This window comes from Remersonia thermophila, chromosome 3 (genome assembly GCF_042764415.1).
Source record: "Remersonia thermophila strain ATCC 22073 chromosome 3, whole genome shotgun sequence".
NCBI lineage: Eukaryota > Fungi > Ascomycota > Sordariomycetes > Sordariales > Chaetomiaceae > Remersonia > Remersonia thermophila.
The window spans coordinates 2,319,376-2,338,542 of record NC_092219.1 but is presented as its reverse complement, the minus strand read 5'-3'; the positions used below and the strand labels follow the sequence as shown (position 1 = coordinate 2,338,542).

Below are 19,167 nucleotides of genomic sequence, written 5' to 3'. Positions count from 1 at the left end.
GCTTGCAGCTGAGATGGCCGAAACCATCGGATAGAAAACGGCAAAGAGAGAACAATGCGGTCCTCATTAAGATGGGCACTTGGACCTGAAGAAGGTGATGTAAGTCAGAGGTGGAAGGAAAGTTGCAGCTTATACTATAATTACAGCAGAGGAAAGCCCACAGACAGTCCCCACAATCATGCCAGCAGCACCATTCCGAATCGGGTAATTGACCCCACCACGGACGTCTGCTGCCTGCCAGCCTTGTGAGATCCCAAGGTTGATTGGCCAGCCTTGTCTTCTGTCGTGATCTGCCTCGCGACGATTGGCTGAGCCTTTCGACGTGTGTGCCGCTCTTGGCTGACGCCGGGACCTCAGTGCGGCCCCTGCGCCGATTTTCGTGGGGCTCCGAAAACTTTCCACTTTGCGTCCGGGAACCGCAGCCGTGTGAACGTGAAGTTTGGCGCCGGGACTGTTCGTTCCTCGCCGTGTCATGACCTTCGGCCACCACCAGTTGCAAAGAGGACCCCATCAATAGGTACGAATGGACTTGTTCGCAATACCGCCGCTCCTGGCTCCCAGCCCCTCCCGGCTCCCAGGCCCTCCCCCTCCCCGAACCGCATTCCCCGGAGGCCGGACGGACCGAGCTTGTGACCCGCAGTCGCTAACCCATCCCAGCGCGAATGAAGTCCCTAAGGATATCGGCTGCTCTGGGGCTCTTGTTCCGACCCAGCGCCACTCCCTCAGTCACAGCCCTCGGCCTCCGAGCGCAAACACAGACACGATGGGCCCATAAGAGCGCATCCTCCGGGGTCCCGCTGGTCCCCTCGCCGATCCCCTTCGTTCCCGACGTCGAGACCTTCCTCACCCTCATCGGCCGCGGCCTCAAGCAACACGCATCCAAATTCCCGACGTGGGAGTCCCTCTTCACCCTGTCGTCCGACCAGCTCCGGGAGCTGGGCATCGAGCCGGCACGGACAAGGAGATATCTGCTCCGGTGGAGGGAGAACTTCAGGTACGGCAAGTTCGGCCCTGGCGGGGACTTCAAGTACGTCGAGAACGGCACCGCGGATCTGAGGGTTCTGGAGGTCGAGAAGAGCCCGCTCGTCAAGGACAGGCGCGTCGTCAACGTGCCGCCGGGCAAGAAGGTCGACGAGCTGTCTCCCGGGGAGATGGTTCGGCCAAAGGGTTACCACGTGGAGCGCGTCAAAGCCATCGTCGGCCCCTACGCCTTGCCTAAGGGGATCCAATTTGCGCAGGTCAAGGTCACGGAAGGCATGTGGGAGGACAAGCGGGGACACAAGGTGGATGGCGGCGAGCGGAGAAGGGAAGAGGTCCGCTTCAAGAAGCGTGTGGCGGAGAGGAAGGCGCTCAGGGAAGCACAAGGGTACTATTAAGAGGCCATCATCCTGCAATGGGTTGCCGTAGGCTTCAGGGCCCTTCCGGGAAGACGAAGCGTCGGGCGTGCCCGGTGAGGTGTCGAGACACGCGCCGCGTCCATGTAGAACTGCCATTGTACATTAACGCTAGAGTCAACTCCGAATGAAGGAATTCGGGTTCTGATTCTCCCATGTGGTATGCCCCGATGCCACCGCTTGGCACGAGTTGGCGGCCTCACGACCGGGACTGCTACTGTATTGTGTAGGTCTCCACCACCAAAGCATGCACCAGCTGCCCGCGCGGCAATTCTTGAAACGCAATGGACAACACAACAAACTGCACAACGCTAGGCTCAAGAATATGGGTTGAAAAGAAATGTTGCACAATTCGGAACTAGAGAATAAAATCGTGTTTTGTGCTTTGGCTGCCTCACACAAACCCCGCCATGGGCGTTTTCCCGGATTGTCACCTTCCAGATTTGACCAGGCAAAATGTGGCGTCCGAATCGGCGACCCAAAGATGGAAGTTTACTGTGGACTTAACCAAAAACCGTTTGCATTGTCAGCGTTGACTAAGGGACTAAATTGGCCGAAGAAGCGCCAGAGCGCGTCATTCCCTCGCCCATCGCCAAAGACAAAAGGCATGCTCCTGCCCACCAAAGCATCAGTCGAGCATTGAAACACCCTTTGCTTGGATTTTGGGGCTTAAGACTCCCAAACAACCGCCATCAGACGAGTCGAACGCATCGATGCGCTACAGTCTCACGGTTCGAAACCCGGCCCGATGCGGCGTTGACTTCGAAAAGGGCTGAGCAACGCCGCCTTTAGCCTCCCCGCAACGAATCCTCCGAGCAGGCAGCGAAAAACAACCGAGAGGATGGGAGTGGTGGGAGATGCCCTGCTTTTGTTGCGACAAATAGCTCTCGAAGCCCGCCGGCGTTCGTCGACCTGCCTTCTTTTTTGCGCATCACGAGGTCTTATCGCCCAGGCAGCGCATGCAACCCGCAACCAAGCTGGAAGGAAGAACAGAGACTGCCGACCTCCCTCCCGGGTCACCTCCTGGCGACCTGGCGTTGTCACCCACCGGCCAACCGTGGCTTGACTCGAGATTCCCAACCGCGTCGGGCACCCCGAGCAGCGCTTCTGTAATCGGCAGGTATCCCGTTGAGGAAAAGATGGCATGGCGTCGCGACGTGATGCGACTCGCGGCAGGCATCTTACAGCACCCCCCTCCGCTTTCGACTATGGCCGACGACGACGCAACGCAAGCACGACACGACGTGACCAACAGCCGGTGATGGGTTCTTCTTGGTGGGGGAAGGGGTACGATACGAGGGAGGGTTTGTTATGAAACCAATCTACGGCATTTTGTGGTTCACCAACGGCTTTGCAATGCTGATGCAGACGCTGGTTCGATCTTGACCGTTTCGGGCGTCACCTGCAGCGGAGGGGTTCGAAGATGAGCGCAACGGTCGAGTCGTGACGAAGATTGGGGCCTTGCCTTGCAAGTTTTGGTCGGCAGTCACTTTGTGATGCGAACAGCACGGGCGAGTCTTGGCAGTGAAAGACCGGAAGAGCGGAGCAGGGGAAGGATGCGTGGTGAGCGGGGACCGGAGACGGGGAGGGGTGCCGGCAACAACACCAGGCCCGGTATGGAAACAGGACCGGCTACGACGGACGGTACCTGTCGGAACTACGCCCGCACTCTAGGGGTAGAGAAGGAAAGAGAAGGAAGCGAAGCACACAGCCACAATGATGGTGGGATCTTGAGAAACGCGCGCTACGGCATGTCAACGATTGGCGACGACAAGTGCCGACGAGATGAGTCGGACCAACTTTGGTCCGACTCTGTCAGCAACCTCGCAACGGCCACTGCTGGAAACGATCCTCACCTCAACGGCAATACGTTACCTCCCGCAAAGGCACCAAGGCGACAGGGTGCACGGTTCTCGAACGTCTTGTGTGGCTCCAAACCGGGCAGCGGAGCGCATTCTTCCACCGCAAAAGAAAGTGAAGCGTCCTGGTTCCGCCGGGAAGTGACCACGGCATGCGTCTTGCAAGGGATAGGAGCGCTTGGGCTGTGCGATGAAACACTCCACGGCTTGTGGCTTGAAGCTATTCCAAACTGATCACCGAGAGCAGGTGCGTCTATGTACCCTCGTCGATGATTTTCGCAAGGTTCAATCGTGCAGGGCCGCGAAAGCGCTCGGTGCACACAAGAGCTAGCGACCGGGGTCAGTACGAGCGGCCCTAAGGACCTCGCAGATGTGTTGGATAGATGGCCAAACGCACATCTTCTGCTTCCTCGGCAGTCCCTTTGTTCCGATACCTACGTACTGTCCTGGATGCTGCTACTACTAAAGATAAAGTGCGGCTGATCGCTCGCGACGCGACACACCAAGCCCGTCAGGGGCATTGTGCTACCATTTTGGTGGGATTCTCCGGCGCTCCGGGATGGGTGGGGAGGGCGACCACCATCAAGACGCAAGAGCGCGGTACAGAAGGGCAATTTTGGGTGAGGTGTGATGTGGCGCAGGGGCCGGCTTCGTTCCGGCAAACGAGACGTTGCAACCCCCCAATTTAAGGTTGCAGCCGAGACCCTACACCTGGCAAGGCAGATTTTCCACGTCTTGTGGTGATGTCCTTATGGCGATGGGTCTGCCGCATGCCGAGGTGCGGCGGCGCTCCGAACCACCTGCATCACAACGGTCGCCCGCCTCGGCGTGCTGGCGCTGGCGTCAGGATTGTGATGGGGGTTCCTCCTCCTGCACGACATTAGGGGACCGATCACCACCACCCATCGAACTGCCGGCACCAGGCCAGACAGGGAAAGCTCCTGGGTGGTGTGGCCACGCCTGGGGTAAGATGGCCGATGGTTCCAGGTAAGAAGACGGAACGGCAAGGCGCAAACACCCGTGAACGGCTGTCTTTTTTCCTGCGTGGTCCTGCACGGCTCGCAAGCGCGGACGTGCTGCGTTGGTCTGTGACCCTTGCCACGATTTTTTTTTCTGGTGGCTCGAAGACACCGTGCCTCTGTCACACAAACAAAAGACCGAGCCCGTCGCCGTGGGAAATTTGGCGATTTGCGGACCCTCGAGCCCGACAGCTTGGTGACCGAACCCATCTTGTGGTGCGGCACAGGGCGGAGTCAACTATTTTCGGCACCGCCCTGCCGAATAGGTGGTGGCTGTCGAGGCGGCTCCATCCTTGTTTCCTCATCCCATAAAGATCTAGAGTGCTCCATACAAGCAAAATCTCTTGCCAGATTTGTTACCGCACGCACGTGTACGCTACACGATTTGGTGGGCCATTGTGGGATGATGGTTCCCGACGGCCGGGTGGGCTAGATCTAGATCTCGCTCTCTCGCGGCAGTCAAGTCGTTCCGGGAACTTGGGTTTGGCTAGGTTGTCCCGTAGCGAGAGCGAGCCCAGGATCTAGCCCTTTACATACAATACAATCCGTAGAAATGGGCGTAGCATTGGCTACGAGATTGAATTCAGTCCACCTCACACCTGGCGAGCAGTTGCTGTCCTGTATTGCGTTGCGTTTCCGAGATTCTGCTGCTCTGTCTCTTGCATGAACAATGCGGACTCTCCGAAGCATGGTGCTGGACTACCTGGGCCGCACCGCCGCGCCCGTAGTAGGGCGGTTCGTAAGTCCGCGGACTACCTACCGGCTGGTCAGGGATTTCCTTGCCAGAACCCTGACGGTTGGGGCCATTGTGTCGGGTCTGCGCCGTAGATCTTGTAGATCATTCAAAGAGGTTCACCACACCACCAGCAACAATGTGCACCCGGACGTTTGGGTCATGGCGGGGCCCGCGACTCCCGTCGGTCCTCACCGAGTGAAGGACGCCACGGTCTCACAGGCATCCCCATCTAGCAGAAAAAGTGGAGAGAAGCAAGCGTTGTGCGTTTTTGATTATCACGAACCGCGAACTATTATCAGTCCGCGCTGGATGAGTAGCTAATTCGGGCGACAAAAACGGCTACAATCCTGGCGATCCTTGGCCTCGAGGAACTTTGATGACATCCCATTGGAAACACAGTTTTTTTTTTTTTTTTTTTTTTTTTTTTTTTTTTTTTTTTGCTGCCATGTCGAAGGCCATGTTTGGACGTTCTATCCCCAGCCAATTCACGGAAGTGAGGTCGACCGGCGTCGACGGGCGCCGCCGCCGTGCCGTTGCGAACCCGCAGTAGCTAATTTGTAAAAATAACAAACCTGGATGCCGGACGACTGGGCTGGCCCCCAGATCCCACGCCCTAACAGCCAGCCTTTTGAACGCAGATCCTCGTGGTTGGCGGCATGACGGTGGCGTGGGCCAATGGCTCGTCCTCAAGGTTGCCCCCTGACGTCAATGGCAACGCGGGGGAGGGACGTTTTTTGGGGCATGGGTGCTTGTGCATGGAATTCCTCGAGCTCTAGGCTTAACGACCAGTCTAGCACGCAAGTCATGAAACGCTCCTTGGTGTCTAGCCTCTGACATAGTCGGTCGAGGCGGTGACTTCGGCCTGGAACTTGCGTAGCCAACGGGCGCAAGACCGGAACTCAACAGCCGGCCAACCAATGTCGTCTGTCATGGTCTGGATACTATCCAGCCGCTTGGTGTTTATTTTCGACATCCAGTCGGACATTGGACACGGAAAAGATGTTGGGTGTCCGGAGCAACCTGTTGCGCAAAGACGGGGCCCAAGGAAACATCGACAATCATCAACAGGGCAGTGTCCGAATTCCCTGCTGTTTCGGTGAAGCCTGTGCCTTGGGGGTTCCCGAGAGCAAGAGGTTGCTTGAACACAGCACTCGACGGAAGTCTCTGAGTCAGGCCACCGTTGATGTCGCTTACACACGACGCTGGTCGCAAGGCTCGCGTAAGGCGAGCCCGCGTAGGGTAAGGCTTAGGGAAACCCCACTTCAGCAGGGATCCCCCTTTCGCCATCCAGGAGCATCTCCGGCCATGAAGCCCATGCTTCAACGTTTCTTGTCTGGTGGCGCTTGATAACCGCATTCTCGACGTCATGGGTCCTCAGATCTGCACCCCTCTTCCCCTTCCTCATCTCCACGCCAAAGTTGTTTTTCCGTGAGATGTTGGACGGCAAACCGGAGCCTGAACTCGCTGCGTGGTGGTCGTTGATGATGAAGGATATTTCGTGCAAATGAACTGCCCGAGAGCTCACTCCATGGAACACAAAAAGTAGCTCAGCTCCCGATCGGTGGTATCATTAGCCCGAAGGGCGAGAAGCTCTGTTCTTCTGGCCTTTTTTGGCCTTTTTGCCATGCTTTGGGCTGTCCGAATATGTTCAATGGATGTCCGGGACCCTTTTTTTTGCATCCTTCACATGGCAACAGATGGGATGCAATCCGGAGAAGGGCCAACGGGGGCTACAGGGAGGTAGCTGGAGCTGAAGTGGGACGCTTCAGGATGGCACCCCTGCTGGGCAGGAACGGGCACCAAGAAGCTGGGAAACGGCCATCCTGAAGCCTAAAACAGCTAGACCATAGGTTTCGGCAGCCTGACTGGTCCTTGGCCCCTCCCCCCAGTGGTGCCAATCCAGCAAGCGCATTCGAAGCTCAACGGTCCCTTCCATGTCTTCTTGGGCGTTGAAGCCAAGCCGAACCCGAGAAAATGTGACGGCGGCAAAGGAAGCATGAGAAGAAATCGAAACATGTTCTGATGCAGCCGCCAACTCTCGTTCGACCTTAACTCATATCAAATCTGCCTCACCACCGCACACCACGCACACAGCGTCGCAGGCGAGATGTACGCCCTGCATTGCTGCTCCACCCAAACCGGTGCGGTACAACGTACTAGCTCCCACCTTAGCACGCGACGAAGCCTGCCACCGTAGCAGCTGAAGGGGGGGAGCACCCCCAAAGCACCAAAAGCCACACAGCAGTCACATTCATCACGACGTTTGCTATCACTGTGGTTTTGTCGCTTCTCTGGCAGTGGATCCTCTTTTTTAGGCCGGCGTGTCCCGTCGGTGACCGAGATCGCGAGTCACATCTATCTGGCCATGCCGTCTTGGGACAAAGCCTCTATCCCTGTCTCCACCAAAAAGCTTCGCTGTATGTATGTCGGTGCCGCATGTCTTGCCGATGACCCAACTCTGTTCACTGCTTCGCCTTTGGCTGGCGGAAGACCTGCCGGGTCATGCCATCTCCTAGGCGCCCCAGAGCGAGGGGGGGATTCTCTTGGTTGGGGGTGTGGGGGGGGGGGGGGGTTCGCCCTTGCCGGTGGACAAACGTCGACTGCTGTCTGGGTTGTTCCCCGCTTCTCTTTTTTCTTTTCTCTTCCCATTTTTTGAATTTTATTTCTTCCTGCGCTTTTTGGAGGGGGGGGGAGGGGGGATGTGATCGATCACCTGCTCACTCCCGTGAGTCGTCTGTGGGGCGGGGCAAGCCAGTTGCTTGTCTGCTCTGCCTACGATGCCTGGAAAATCCATGCTCAACAGATGGATGAATCATAGCATGACGTATTTCCCGGGTTCGCTTTCATAGAAACCAAAATCGTCTGTTCTCTCTTGACCGATGACGGCTGCTGCCAGTTGAGATAGTTACCTAATCTCAAGACGCTGCCGGCCAGGATGTTGACCATGACAACTCATGCCCGTTCTTGAGCTTGATCAAGGTGACATCGAGAATGAGGCTTGGTTCGCCCTGTGGAGCCCAGCTCCCGTTGCTTTTCAATTTGCGCGCGTAGGCGAGCTTAATCACGTCCAGTAACCTTGAGGCACATCTGGGGAATGCCCTGTCCACCGACGATTAACCATGGTGTGGAAGGGCGTGTGGGGGGGAACCACTTGCAGACCTACCCGGGAGTGTGAACAAGGTTCATCATTTCCTGTTCAGTAACGCAGCGACGCAGTTGCTTCTCGCTTGCTGGGATGCCCACACCCCCTCCCCCCACCCCACCCACTAAAGTTTTCTCCACCCTCCACTCCAGCCCAGCGGTGGGCAACGGATGAACACAACCCATAACCCAGGGCCGGACCACAGATGATCAACACCCCTCCTCCCCACACCCCCCCCTGCTGCCGTTCTGCCATGGGGCATTGACGACCGTGCCGCAAGACACTCTCCACCTCACTAAGCCTGTCAACTCTCCTCTCCGATGGCTTCCATCCCGGGCTACCCTGTACCTGACCTCCTCGGCACACTATGCAGCCAGAGAGGTACACTGCTCCCTTGCCCGTAGGGCCGGAGACTTGGACCACGTCCACCCCCCTGGACAGACCACACGCTCCACTTACACAGCCAGCGCACTGCAGACCCTCCCCTTGCCGGCAACCGACTCCAGCGCACCCCATGCGGGACTGACCGTCTTATATCACGGCACGGAGCGTCTTCTGTCGTCCTCCTCATCACCTTCCGACTTGTCCTTCATCCGCACAACACCTACGCCGCACACACGACGGGCAATTCGCAAGCTCGTCCACTAGCAACTCTATAGCGCCGCCCACTTGTCTATTCCATCTTTGGAAGACCCAGTCACCCGCCAGCACGCCGCACGCGGACGGTGGACATCTCGAGGAAACCTCCAAAATGTCTTCCAGGACATCCAGGCTTTCTACATCCTCCTCGAGGAAAGTCAGGCCGTCATCATCATCACCCAGGATGAAAAAGACGGATGACTGGACCGAGGTGACGGAGCCCGATGAGAGGCGCCGCATCCAAAACCGCATTGCGCAGCGCAAGTTCAGTTCGTCTCCCCACAACCGCTGCCCTCCTTCTGATCCCCACCACGTCCTAACCGCTCGGCCGCAACAGGGGAAAAGGCCCGCGAACAACGGGACCGTGCCGCGCGGGAGGCGCAAAACCAACAATACGCCGATGCCGTCTACCACATCCCCGACCCGGAGGATTTCTCCTTTGACGACGGCGGCGACCTGTCAGGTCTTCCTTGGGGCGGTCTCAGCATGCGGCACGTTGTCACCCGGGGCCACATCGCCAGCGCCAGCACCCACAGCCACAGCCACCACAGCGGCAGCAGCAGCGTCATGACGCACAACCCCGGCCCGGCACCCGTCGACCAGGCGCTGTACCAGATGAACCCCTACGGGTACGCGGCGCATCCCGGATCGCTGGACTCAACAGCGACGTCGAATAGCGATCTGTATGCCTACGCCCACGAGTCGCCTTATGCGGGCGCCTATTATGACTATGAATACGACTACGACCCCGTGGTGGCGGGCGGGGATGGGCCGAGCGCTGCGTACTGATTTGGTGCCGAAAATGGAGGGAGACCATAGGGTAAGTGTTCGGCTTTGCCCTCTTTCGGTTGGCTGTGCGCTGGATACGAGATGCTACCTTCTGCGTGTGGATGGACCGTGAATTGGAGCTGACGAATGAGGTGGACAGAACTCTGATGCCTTGACGATACAGAGACGCGGTGGTCCGAAACAAGGCTTTTGCCGTTGCTCGATGAGGGAATGATCGTCTTGTCATTCCCATCGCCATGGGCTCGGAGAGCATCACGTTTTGTGACCTTTTTTTCTTTTCTCTCTCTTTTTTCTCCGATGTTCTCCTTTCCTTGACTCTGGTTGGTGGGAGAACGAGGATACAAAGACAAAAAAGAGAATGACGGCGAAGAAAAAAAAAGATACACAGGGCTGCGCTACGCTTACCGCGAGGAAGAGGGTTACGCGGTATAGACTCTTCTCTGGTGTTTCTGGAGTGTTTTCTGCACTGATTTTCTCTGGGGTGGCTTTCTGGATGACTTGGGGTCGGTCTTCTTTCCACGCTCTTTCTTGACATTCTTTTCCTCTGTTCTTTTGCATATACCCTACTTGTTCTGTACCTGTTGGGTTTTGGGCTCTGGTACGGTACGTCTTTTGTCCCGCGGTCCGAGGGTTTCGGGAGCTTCATTACGGAGGTTGGGCGTTGGGGATTTCTTTTTCTGGGCGGCGTTACGGTCTGTGTTATCCTCTAGGTAGCTTTGCCTCTTGGCACCCCGGTTCAGGGATCAATCATGACCATGATTTACGACTAAGACGCACCATGGCCAACTTTACGTTTGGAATCGCCATTGTTCCCGAAACTTCACTCTTGTTTCCCTGATGCCAACCTTGGATCATCCATGACTGCGTCCTCTCGACCAAAAGGCTCTGAGCCACCTTACGCTAGGCTTCATGTTTGCTCATCGCCCGCTCCAGTATTGTACATGAGTCGGGTGCCTGGAGAATGGCTTGGCACCGTGCGAGACGTCTCGTCGCTTGCAACCAACCCCCTTGCGCCTTCACATCCAAGACACGTCAACGTGTGCCTGGGATGCGGATGTGAATGAAAAAGGAAAAGAAGTCCTCTCCGGATCCTGGGCACAGGCCATGTGCGCCATGTCCCAGTCTCAGACCCCTGGGACATTGGAGGTCAAAACGAGCAATGCGAGCCAGGTTACGCAAACGTTTCTCAATCACCAGTCAGAAGACGGAGAGAAGCATATTTCTTTGGTTCGGGTTGGGTCCCGGGGATGGGGATAGGGGGGGGGGGTCACCGGGGTCCATGACCACTGCCGCCAACAGCTCGCTAGGCTGTACACTAGAACAAAGTTCTGACGTGCTTGCGGTAAGGCAGCTCCATGTCCGGAACCCATGGCCCACGCTGCTGCGCTGGGGTGGTGATGGCGGGGCTGCACGTTACGCGAGCCGGTCAGTCTTCCATCTTGGAAGTTTTGTTCGGCAGTAGGGGACGGCCTTTCCCGCCCATCATTGTTTTCTTTGGAGAGACCAGGGTACCAGCCTCTTACACTTCCTCTCGAGACATCTCGAGGACGTGCATGCAGAGCCCTTCGAGCCTCCCACCTGCTGCGCAGGTTGTGTTTCTATCTCGGGACTCGGACTTGGGCTGATTCACCCGACTTGCTTTCTTTCCGGCGTGGGCTTGACGGGACGGGCGGATTCAGCAGCAACCCCTCATGCAGGCGGCGCCGCAACGAACGGTCTTTGCAGCAGCATCTTCCTCGCGTATAGCAACAAAACCGCGTTCCGATCACCTGCTGTGCCTCGGGAGAAATGTTAGCCCATGCTTCTTTTTTTGAGGTGCAGCCCGGCGCACACAAACAAGCGTTTCCACCCTTGCTGTGTACACCGGAGGCGCACCAAAAGCATCGTCTGGCTAAGGTGGCCCGAGGTACCTCAGGCATCTGAGTCAATGTGTGAATCCGTGTAACCTATGTGTCACCGTTGCTGGCCGTCTGCATGCCTGTGCGTCGAGGGATCTCTGCCAAGCGGCCTACGACACTCAACGTTTGTCCAGCACATGCTTCTGTAAGTCCATCCCCTCCCTCCCTTGCTGTTTTGCCCAGACCATGGCTGCCGAGGCTTTCGTAGATGAACACACCACACCAGACAATGCACACTCGGTCTGGGGAAGCCAGGAACTCCACCGAAGGCAGGAAGAAGAGGAGGGTGAAGTTCGGCACTGCGTTCAGAGAGAGGGTGCGGAACACCCGGTAGCCTCTAGGCATCCAGAGAAGCCGAAAGAGTATCGAAGGGTTGCACAGCCACAACCTACATAGTAGCTATGGTGGTAGCAATATCTCCTACGGTGCCATTCCCTCCCGTGTCTGCTGCGTTGCATGGTTGATGGTTCGCCCAGCGGGGGGTGGGGGGGGGGGTGTGGTTGTTCTGCAGCTTCGCGTTCTCGGTAGCGAAGCGTTTAATCGAGCCCCACGCGCGCATCCCCCGGCAGCCACCCACGCCCAGCTCGCCTTGGCACAGGCTAAGGTAAGCGGCTGGAAGTGGGGCTCCGGGGCCTGGCCGCGAGCCCGCCGACGGACCCCGAGCTGCACCAAATCCGTCACCGGAGGACGGGTCCTCGGATCCACTTGACATCAAACGAGATCCACACCGGCTGCTGGTTTTGTGATCGTGGTGGTGCCAGGCAGGTGAGGGGGCCCGTGGAAGGGCGCACCACGTCGGAAACATGGACTGAAAAGCCTCGAGCACGGTCACGGACGGATCGGCTGAGGGCCAGAGACATCCGATGCACCACAGGCACGGAACGGGCGGAATACGGGGTAGGGCGGTGGGCTGAAAGGATTAGGTACGGAACATCACAGCCGCGACCGCCTCCCTGCTAGCTCGATGAGACCTGACTTGGCGACACATGGATCCTCCGCGTTGCAATGACTGCCGAAGGGAACCGGGCTGTTTGTTTGGACGCCGAGGGGGGCGCACGCGGGGGTTGCCAGATCTCACGGATCAACAGCATGGCCTGAGACATGCTGGGTTGTGATATCCTGAGGCTCGGTGAATGGATGGAAAAGGTATCACCCGGCGCACGATGCCTCTGGTACGCAGTACTATAGACATCTGGCCCATCCATGGAAAGAAGAGAGAGGAGCGTGGTGGTTTGATGCTTTTTTCCAAGCCTGTCAAATCTGCATGCGGATTAGCGCAGCGGAGCGGCGGGCGACCCGCGTGGGTAACCTTTCCTGATCTGGGTGGGGGCCGTTGCATCGAGGGAGCGATCTCTCCACGCTACCGTCCCGCATCTCAGGCCATGACATCGACCATACACAGTACGCAAACCTGCTCCTGCAAACCCGAACTACCTACCACACCAAAACTCCACCAATCCGCTGCTTGGCTTCCGCCACGACACAAGACGACTCCTCCCGCAGCCCATCTTTGAGGACAGAGGCCCGTTGCCCCCTCCCTCTCGTCCGCGCCCTCGTCTGGCTGATCACTTCCCAAACCACGAGCTTCAGCACCAGCTGATGGGCGACACAGACTGCAATATGTGAGGGCTGTAGTAACGTTACGGCGGGGAATGAGACGGCGAGGTGCCGAATGACCAGCAAACCAACCACCCCGCGAGCGAACCGCCCCCCCCCCATCATTTTCTGGTCGACGGCGCGGGAGACCACCTGCTGTCCCGTCACATCGAGAACAACAGCACAGAGATCTATCCTGCATCGTGCAGAAACGTCCCTGATCGCCGTTCACTTTACGCCGATCGGCGACCTTCTTAAACCAGCTTACCCCCCTCACCCGCGCGTATGAGGAAGCTGGGTGAGATCCATCAGCTACACCCGTTTCCGTCTGGCTGCAGGCCCGGTTCCATCCATGGAAGACGCACGGAAGGTTCTTCGGCCAGGCCGTGTCTCGCTCACTCAGCTATCCTACCTCGGTATGCTAAACGCTTAGGGCTCTCCAGCCTTTGGTCACCAGCCCCTCCCGTTTTGCTCTGGCCGGCACGGACGCCCCGTGTCAGCCTCGCACGATCCGACGCCAATCTTGAAAGCAGGCGTCTTTACATCACGGATACAACAGCACGGGGGAAGAGAAGAAGCCTTCCTCAATTCCCGGCATGGCCGTTGGGGATGGATCGACCGGTACCGGAATCCTCGCCTCACCGGCTCACAAATGACCAACGGTTCTTCGCCCATTGCGATGCGTGGCTTGTCCCGGGTCAACGACGACCATGGACTGCCGTTCTGCTCCAGTCCACGCAGTATATTGCGATTACCTGGCCTGCCGAGGAAGAACGCAAACAGCCGTTCGTTTTAGTCCCGTTGCTGCTGCTGCTGCTGTTTCTGTAGTAGTAGTAGTAGTAGTAGTTGTTGTTGTTGTTGTCGTAGTGGTAGTGGTAGTGGTTGGTAGCATGCACTCTATGGCTTGTCCAGCGGCCCGGGCTTGCGTCTCAACGCATGCACACGGTGAAGCACACGCCCCCTCCCCTCCCGTGTGGTTGTGTCCATCGCATCGCTGCCGTCTCGGCCCCCGACTGGCCGTTGCACCCGCTTCCCATGTCTTGCTTGCTGCAAGGGGAGCAGAGCAACACAAGTCAGGCGAACAGACGGCTTGATACCCTGAACTGCGTATCGGCTCATGCAACCGCTCTTCACGTCTTCGGCTTGACCGATATGTTTTGTTGCTATCGACTGGGATGGCCGTCTGAAACATGCACCCTCACAACAGCCGAAGCAAATGCCCGCCATCCCTGAGGTTGGGCCAAGAGGTCGCATTTGCGCCGTCCCTCTTCATCGAGTCACGGGACAGGTCGCCCGTTGGGTCCCCGCAGATGGCACCATACACCGGATGTTTGTTGTGCAAGGCAGAATAAACCGCGGGACACGTAAGCACAATTCAACCGTCATAAAATCGGCACCGCACAGCACAATTCTGCATATGCATGGTTTCATAGCTGACGGCTCACCCGTGCGATGTACAAACAATGTACAGCATCATGACGCGTCTGCAAGCTGAAGGAGCTCAACCATCAACGACTCCGAGTGGCCGGTCAAGAACTTGGCTACACGCCCCTCATCCGGGTTGTGAGGCCGTCGCATGGTCTCCCATCTATCCGCAGGCACGGTGCTGCAACTGCATGCAGCAACAGCAGCAGGACATACATCTCTCGCGTACCTTGCAACCAAAAAAATGGCCCCCGACGAGGATTTTCCAACCGCTCGGCAATTGCAGCATTGGTTGGGGACAGGGAACCAGTGATATTGCCTGCAGCACGCGATTAGGAACTGGCTTACTCGGGTGATTCGCTTGACATCACGAGGGCTGCTCTTCTCGTGCCGGATTGTATCTGCCCGACCACCAGCTAGTTTTCCCTACCTTGTGGGCTCCGACCAGCTCTCCCACCAAGTCGGGCAACCATGTCGGGTTCTTTAACCGGCAACCTGCATGGCTAGAAACGGGCCAAAAGATGGCCAAGACTGAGAGCGGGCCCAAGACAACAAGCGAGCGTGGCTGAGGCGAACACCGCGACGCTGGACGATCGGAAATGGACATAGGCTCGGCGAAATGCAGAGGAGCAGCGGCGAGACGCTGAATCTATCGGGCGAGCGGCAGGAAGCGGCCCGATAGTAGAGATTGCCCTCCTGCCTCGTCTGCTCTTGCGGGCGCTTGGAAGCCAGCAGCGGACTCTCGCCACACCTCGCGACCGGCCTGGCTACGCCGGTCGAGAGGATGGAACGGATCGACCTGGATAGGGGAAGTGGAGGAAGGCAGCGGGAAAAGGACAGAAGAGGCGTGCCAACCAAAAGAATGCGCTCTATCAGGTCCTGGCGACCATGCGAAAAAAAAAGAAAGCCTGGTGGTTGAGGTACCTGGGGTTTTTGCTGGAGCTGATCATGCTGGGTCCAGGACAGCGTTGGGAAGACGACCCTGAACTCGCAGCGTTTCGTCCTGGGCAAATCATCCCACAGCGCCAACAGACCTCTCTCGAACTATTGCTGGCGCCGCGTCCGACATTTCGCTGAGGTAGCATCCGATTACAGCTTTTCATCCCCCCCTCCCCCCACCAGACATGGCACGCAGCCCGAAGATTTTTGTTCGCAGGCGCAAGCAGAAACACCAAGGAACGACCGTCGTCAAAAGGAGGGTTTGGATAGACGTTCCCAAAGATGTGGTTTGAGTTTGAGCCTCATGATCGGCATCCCGTCGTCGCTCATATGGCTTTGTAGCCGCAAGAGGAAGGTGTCATCTTGATTCCCGTTCCCCGGAACGCCTTTGCGAGAATAGAAAAAGCTTGTGGGCTAGTTTCACGTCTGGCGAGAGGAACTGCTGGATTGGCCACGTGGGGTTTGCGAGGGTCGGGCCGGCGTGGGGCTCTTCAACCCACCTGCCTCTTCCGGAAGCACGCCTCACTGTGCGGGGTGCTGAGGCTGGTGCGCGAGGCGGTCAGCCACAGTGGATGCCAAGACGGTGCGGGGCGGGGCCCGGGGCTCGGGCAGCCTGAAGGTCCGTCGGGTTTCTGCAAGCCGGGCCCCACTCCGATGGGGAGCTTGGGCCAACCGTTAACGTGTTCGAAACACCAAAGAGGGAAACCATCACAAGCTCCAACCAAGCCCGTTGCTGTTCACACCTCTGGCGCCCCAGCTTCGCCAGCACCGTCATGAAGTCCTGAACTGTCTTCTGATTGATCTCGGAACGCAGGACAGAGCACGGGCCATGGCGCAGGGACGCCCCTGGAGCTTTACGCTCGCCTTTTGCTGGCTCAATGCCATCTTCTTGGCGGTGTGGTTCGTCACGCCGGCCGTAACCACCGCTGATGGTACCCAGGCCATCCTTCACAGCGAGGTCGCCCGCCAGAACAACCAGAGCTTGCTATGGGGTCCATACAGGCCCAACCTGTACTTCGGGGTGCGGCCCAGGATACCCAAGAGCCTCTTGACAGGCCTGATGTGGGGGAAGATTGAAGGATACGCCGATTTCCAGCACAGTGTGTACCCCGTTTTCCACGCATGCCGCCCGTCTCGACTGTGCATCTGGCGTCATCTGACCGTTGTGCTTGTGGGTTGCAGACATCCGGTACACGTGCGAGCAGAACGAGGGCATGAAGGGCTACGGCTGGGACGAGTACGATCCTAGGCGGGGCGGCGTCCAGTCCATCCACGACATCGGCAACGGCATCGACATCACCACCTCCTTCGTCAAGGTTCCCGGCGGTGCCCACGGCGGCAGCTGGGCGGTGCGCATCAAGGGCACGCTCCACGACGACACCCCTTCCGACCAAAAGACCATCGTCGTCTGGTACGTGGGCCAGGAAGGCGAGGACGCCACGCTGGAGGCGCTGCCGGGCGACGACGACTTTGGCTACGAAGGCGACGTGACGCTTCAGGGCCGGTCGGAGGCGCTGGGGGGATACAAGCTCGTCATCACCCAGGGCAAGGGCGTCCAGGCCCAGAGCGATCACGACCTGTCGAGGATCCGCGGGCCCGGCCAGACCGTCGTGCAGTCGCTGACGTACCCGGAGGAGCATCTCTGGCAGGGCAAGGGGATTCTGTTCCGGCAGCTCAAGGAGGGCGTCGATTGGCTCGTCGAAAACAAGTACGATGTCCAGGACCCCCCGCCGCCCTGGCAGGTGTACCAGCTCGCGAACAAGCCCGGCAAGGGCAACGTGCATCTCGTGCAAAAGGTCTTTGAGGGTGACTTCGAGTTCGATGTGCTCTTCTCGAGCGAGTCGGCTGGCGCCGAGATCACGAGCAAGGATGTTACGCGCGAGGTCCAGGAGGCTACCGAGTCCTTCGAGGAGCGCTTCAAGGGCGTGTTCGCTCCGAAGGCGCCGTTCAGCGACGAAAAAAAGTACACCAAACTCGGCTACAGCCTCTTTTCCAACCTGATCGGCGGCATCGGCTACTTCTACGGCCACTCCCTGGTGGATCGCTCCCACGCATCCGAGTACGACGAAGAAAGCGAAGGCTTCTGGGAAGACGCGGCCGCGGCGCGCGCACGCAACCTGCAAGCTCTCGAGGGCCCCTACGAGCTCTTCACCAGCATCCCGTCGCGGCCGTTCTTCCCGCGCGGCTTCCTCTGGGACGAGGGGTTCCACCTGCTTCCCATCGCCGACTGGGACCCGGATCTCGCCCTCGACATCGTTCACAGCTGGTACAACCTGATGGACGACGACGGCTGGATCGCCCGCGAGCAGATCCTTGGCGCTGAGGCCCGCAGCAAGGTGCCCGCCGAGTTCCAGACGCAGTACCCGCATTACGCCAACCCGCCCACGCTGTTCTTCGTCGTGGAAGACTTCCTCGAGAAGCTCCTCAAGAGCAGCAACGGCACCCGGGGCGGCGACGCCAACACGGCCCGGGAGCCGCTCGCGACGGCCTCCCTCGCCAACCCCGAGGTCGGGCGCGACCACCTTCGCCGCCTGTACCCGCTTCTGCAGCGCCAGTTCGACTGGTTCCGCAAGACCCAGGCAGGCGACATCAAGTCGTACGACCGCGAGGCCTTTTCGTCGCGCGAGGCGTACCGCTGGCGCGGCCGCACCCCGACCCATTGCCTGACCAGCGGCCTGGACGACTACCCGCGCCCGAACCCGCCGCACCCCGGCGAGCTGCACGTCGACCTCCTGTCGTGGATCGGCGTCATGGCCAAGTCGCTGGGGCGCATTGCGGGCGCGCTGGGGCTGGACGAGGACGTCGAGGCGTACAACGTCATCCTGACCGCCGTGGGCAAAAACCTGGACGACCTGCACTGGTCCGAGGAGCACGGGTGCTACTGCGACGCCACGGTGGACGCCTTCGAGGAGCACCAGCTCGTTTGCCACAAGGGATACATCTCGCTGTTCCCCTTCTTGACGGGGCTGCTGCCGCCCGACAGCCCGCGGCTCGGCCCGCTGCTGAAGCTCATGGCGGATGAGGAGGAGCTGTGGAGCCCCCACGGGCTGCGCAGCTTGAGCAAGAAGGACGAGTTTTACGGGACGGCGGAGAACTACTGGCGCAGCCCCGTGTGGATCAACATCAACTACCTCGCCATCGCGCAACTCCACGTAGGATCCCTCTCCCCTTTTCCCCTTTTCCCTTTTTCTTGAACCCGCAACAAGCAGAGGAAGGACAGGTTGGGCTAACCTTGGCTTGGATACAGAACCTCGCCCTCCAAGACGGCCCGCACAAGGCCGCCGCGGGCGACTTGTACACCCGCCTCCGCCGCAACATCGTCGACACGGTCTACAAAAACTGGGAGGAGACGGGCTTCGCGTGGGAGCAGTACAACCCGGAGACGGGCATGGGGCAGCGCACGCAGCACTTTACTGGCTGGACCAGTTTGGTGGTGAAGATCATGGCGATGGAGGATCTCCCTGCAGAGGCGGGGAAGACGGCGGCGGCGGAGGCGGAGGTGAGGGATGAGTTGTAGGGCGCTGGGCCATTGGTGCGGTTCGGCTCTGTGGGTGGATGGATGGATGGATCGTCTTGTTTTGGGAACTCTTTCCCCTATATCATGCAATGGATGCAATGTGTCGAACGTGCGGCCGCGATGGGAACGCCGTGGTGTCATGCCTGTCTACCTGAAGGAAGCGTTGTTGGCTTCCTGACGTTTGCCGTTGCGAAGTCACGGCCCGTACGCACAA

The 19,167-nt window shown here is 58.7% G+C and overlaps 4 protein-coding genes across 4 annotated transcripts; all 4 read left to right on the top strand.

Annotated features, from left to right (window-relative positions):
• Positions 1–662: 662 nt before the first annotated feature.
• On the top strand, positions 663–1,376 carry VTJ83DRAFT_3476 (mitochondrial 37S ribosomal protein mS41; the record flags this gene model as incomplete). Its single annotated transcript, XM_071009858.1, has 1 exon — positions 663–1,376. One exon carries the CDS (start codon positions 663–665, stop codon positions 1,374–1,376), a length of 714 nt encoding a protein of 237 aa, XP_070867354.1.
• Positions 1,377–2,890: 1,514 nt separating this feature from the next.
• VTJ83DRAFT_3475 (uncharacterized protein) lies at positions 2,891–3,487 on the top strand (the record flags this gene model as incomplete). The annotated part of the gene is made up of 1 exon (XM_071009857.1): positions 2,891–3,487. The coding sequence occupies one exon, from the start codon at positions 2,891–2,893 to the stop codon at positions 3,485–3,487; it is 597 nt and encodes a 198-aa protein (XP_070867353.1).
• Positions 3,488–8,901: 5,414 nt separating this feature from the next.
• On the top strand, positions 8,902–9,578 carry VTJ83DRAFT_3474 (uncharacterized protein; the record flags this gene model as incomplete). Its single annotated transcript, XM_071009856.1, has 2 exons — positions 8,902–9,058; positions 9,127–9,578. 2 exons carry the CDS (start codon positions 8,902–8,904, stop codon positions 9,576–9,578), a joined length of 609 nt encoding a protein of 202 aa, XP_070867352.1.
• A 6,687-nt stretch (positions 9,579–16,265) lies between these two features.
• Positions 16,266–18,953, top strand: VTJ83DRAFT_3473 (uncharacterized protein; the record flags this gene model as incomplete). Its single annotated transcript, XM_071009855.1, has 3 exons — positions 16,266–16,536; positions 16,619–18,588; positions 18,684–18,953. The coding sequence occupies 3 exons, from the start codon at positions 16,266–16,268 to the stop codon at positions 18,951–18,953; spliced, it is 2,511 nt and encodes an 836-aa protein (XP_070867351.1).
• Positions 18,954–19,167: the final 214 nt, after the last annotated feature.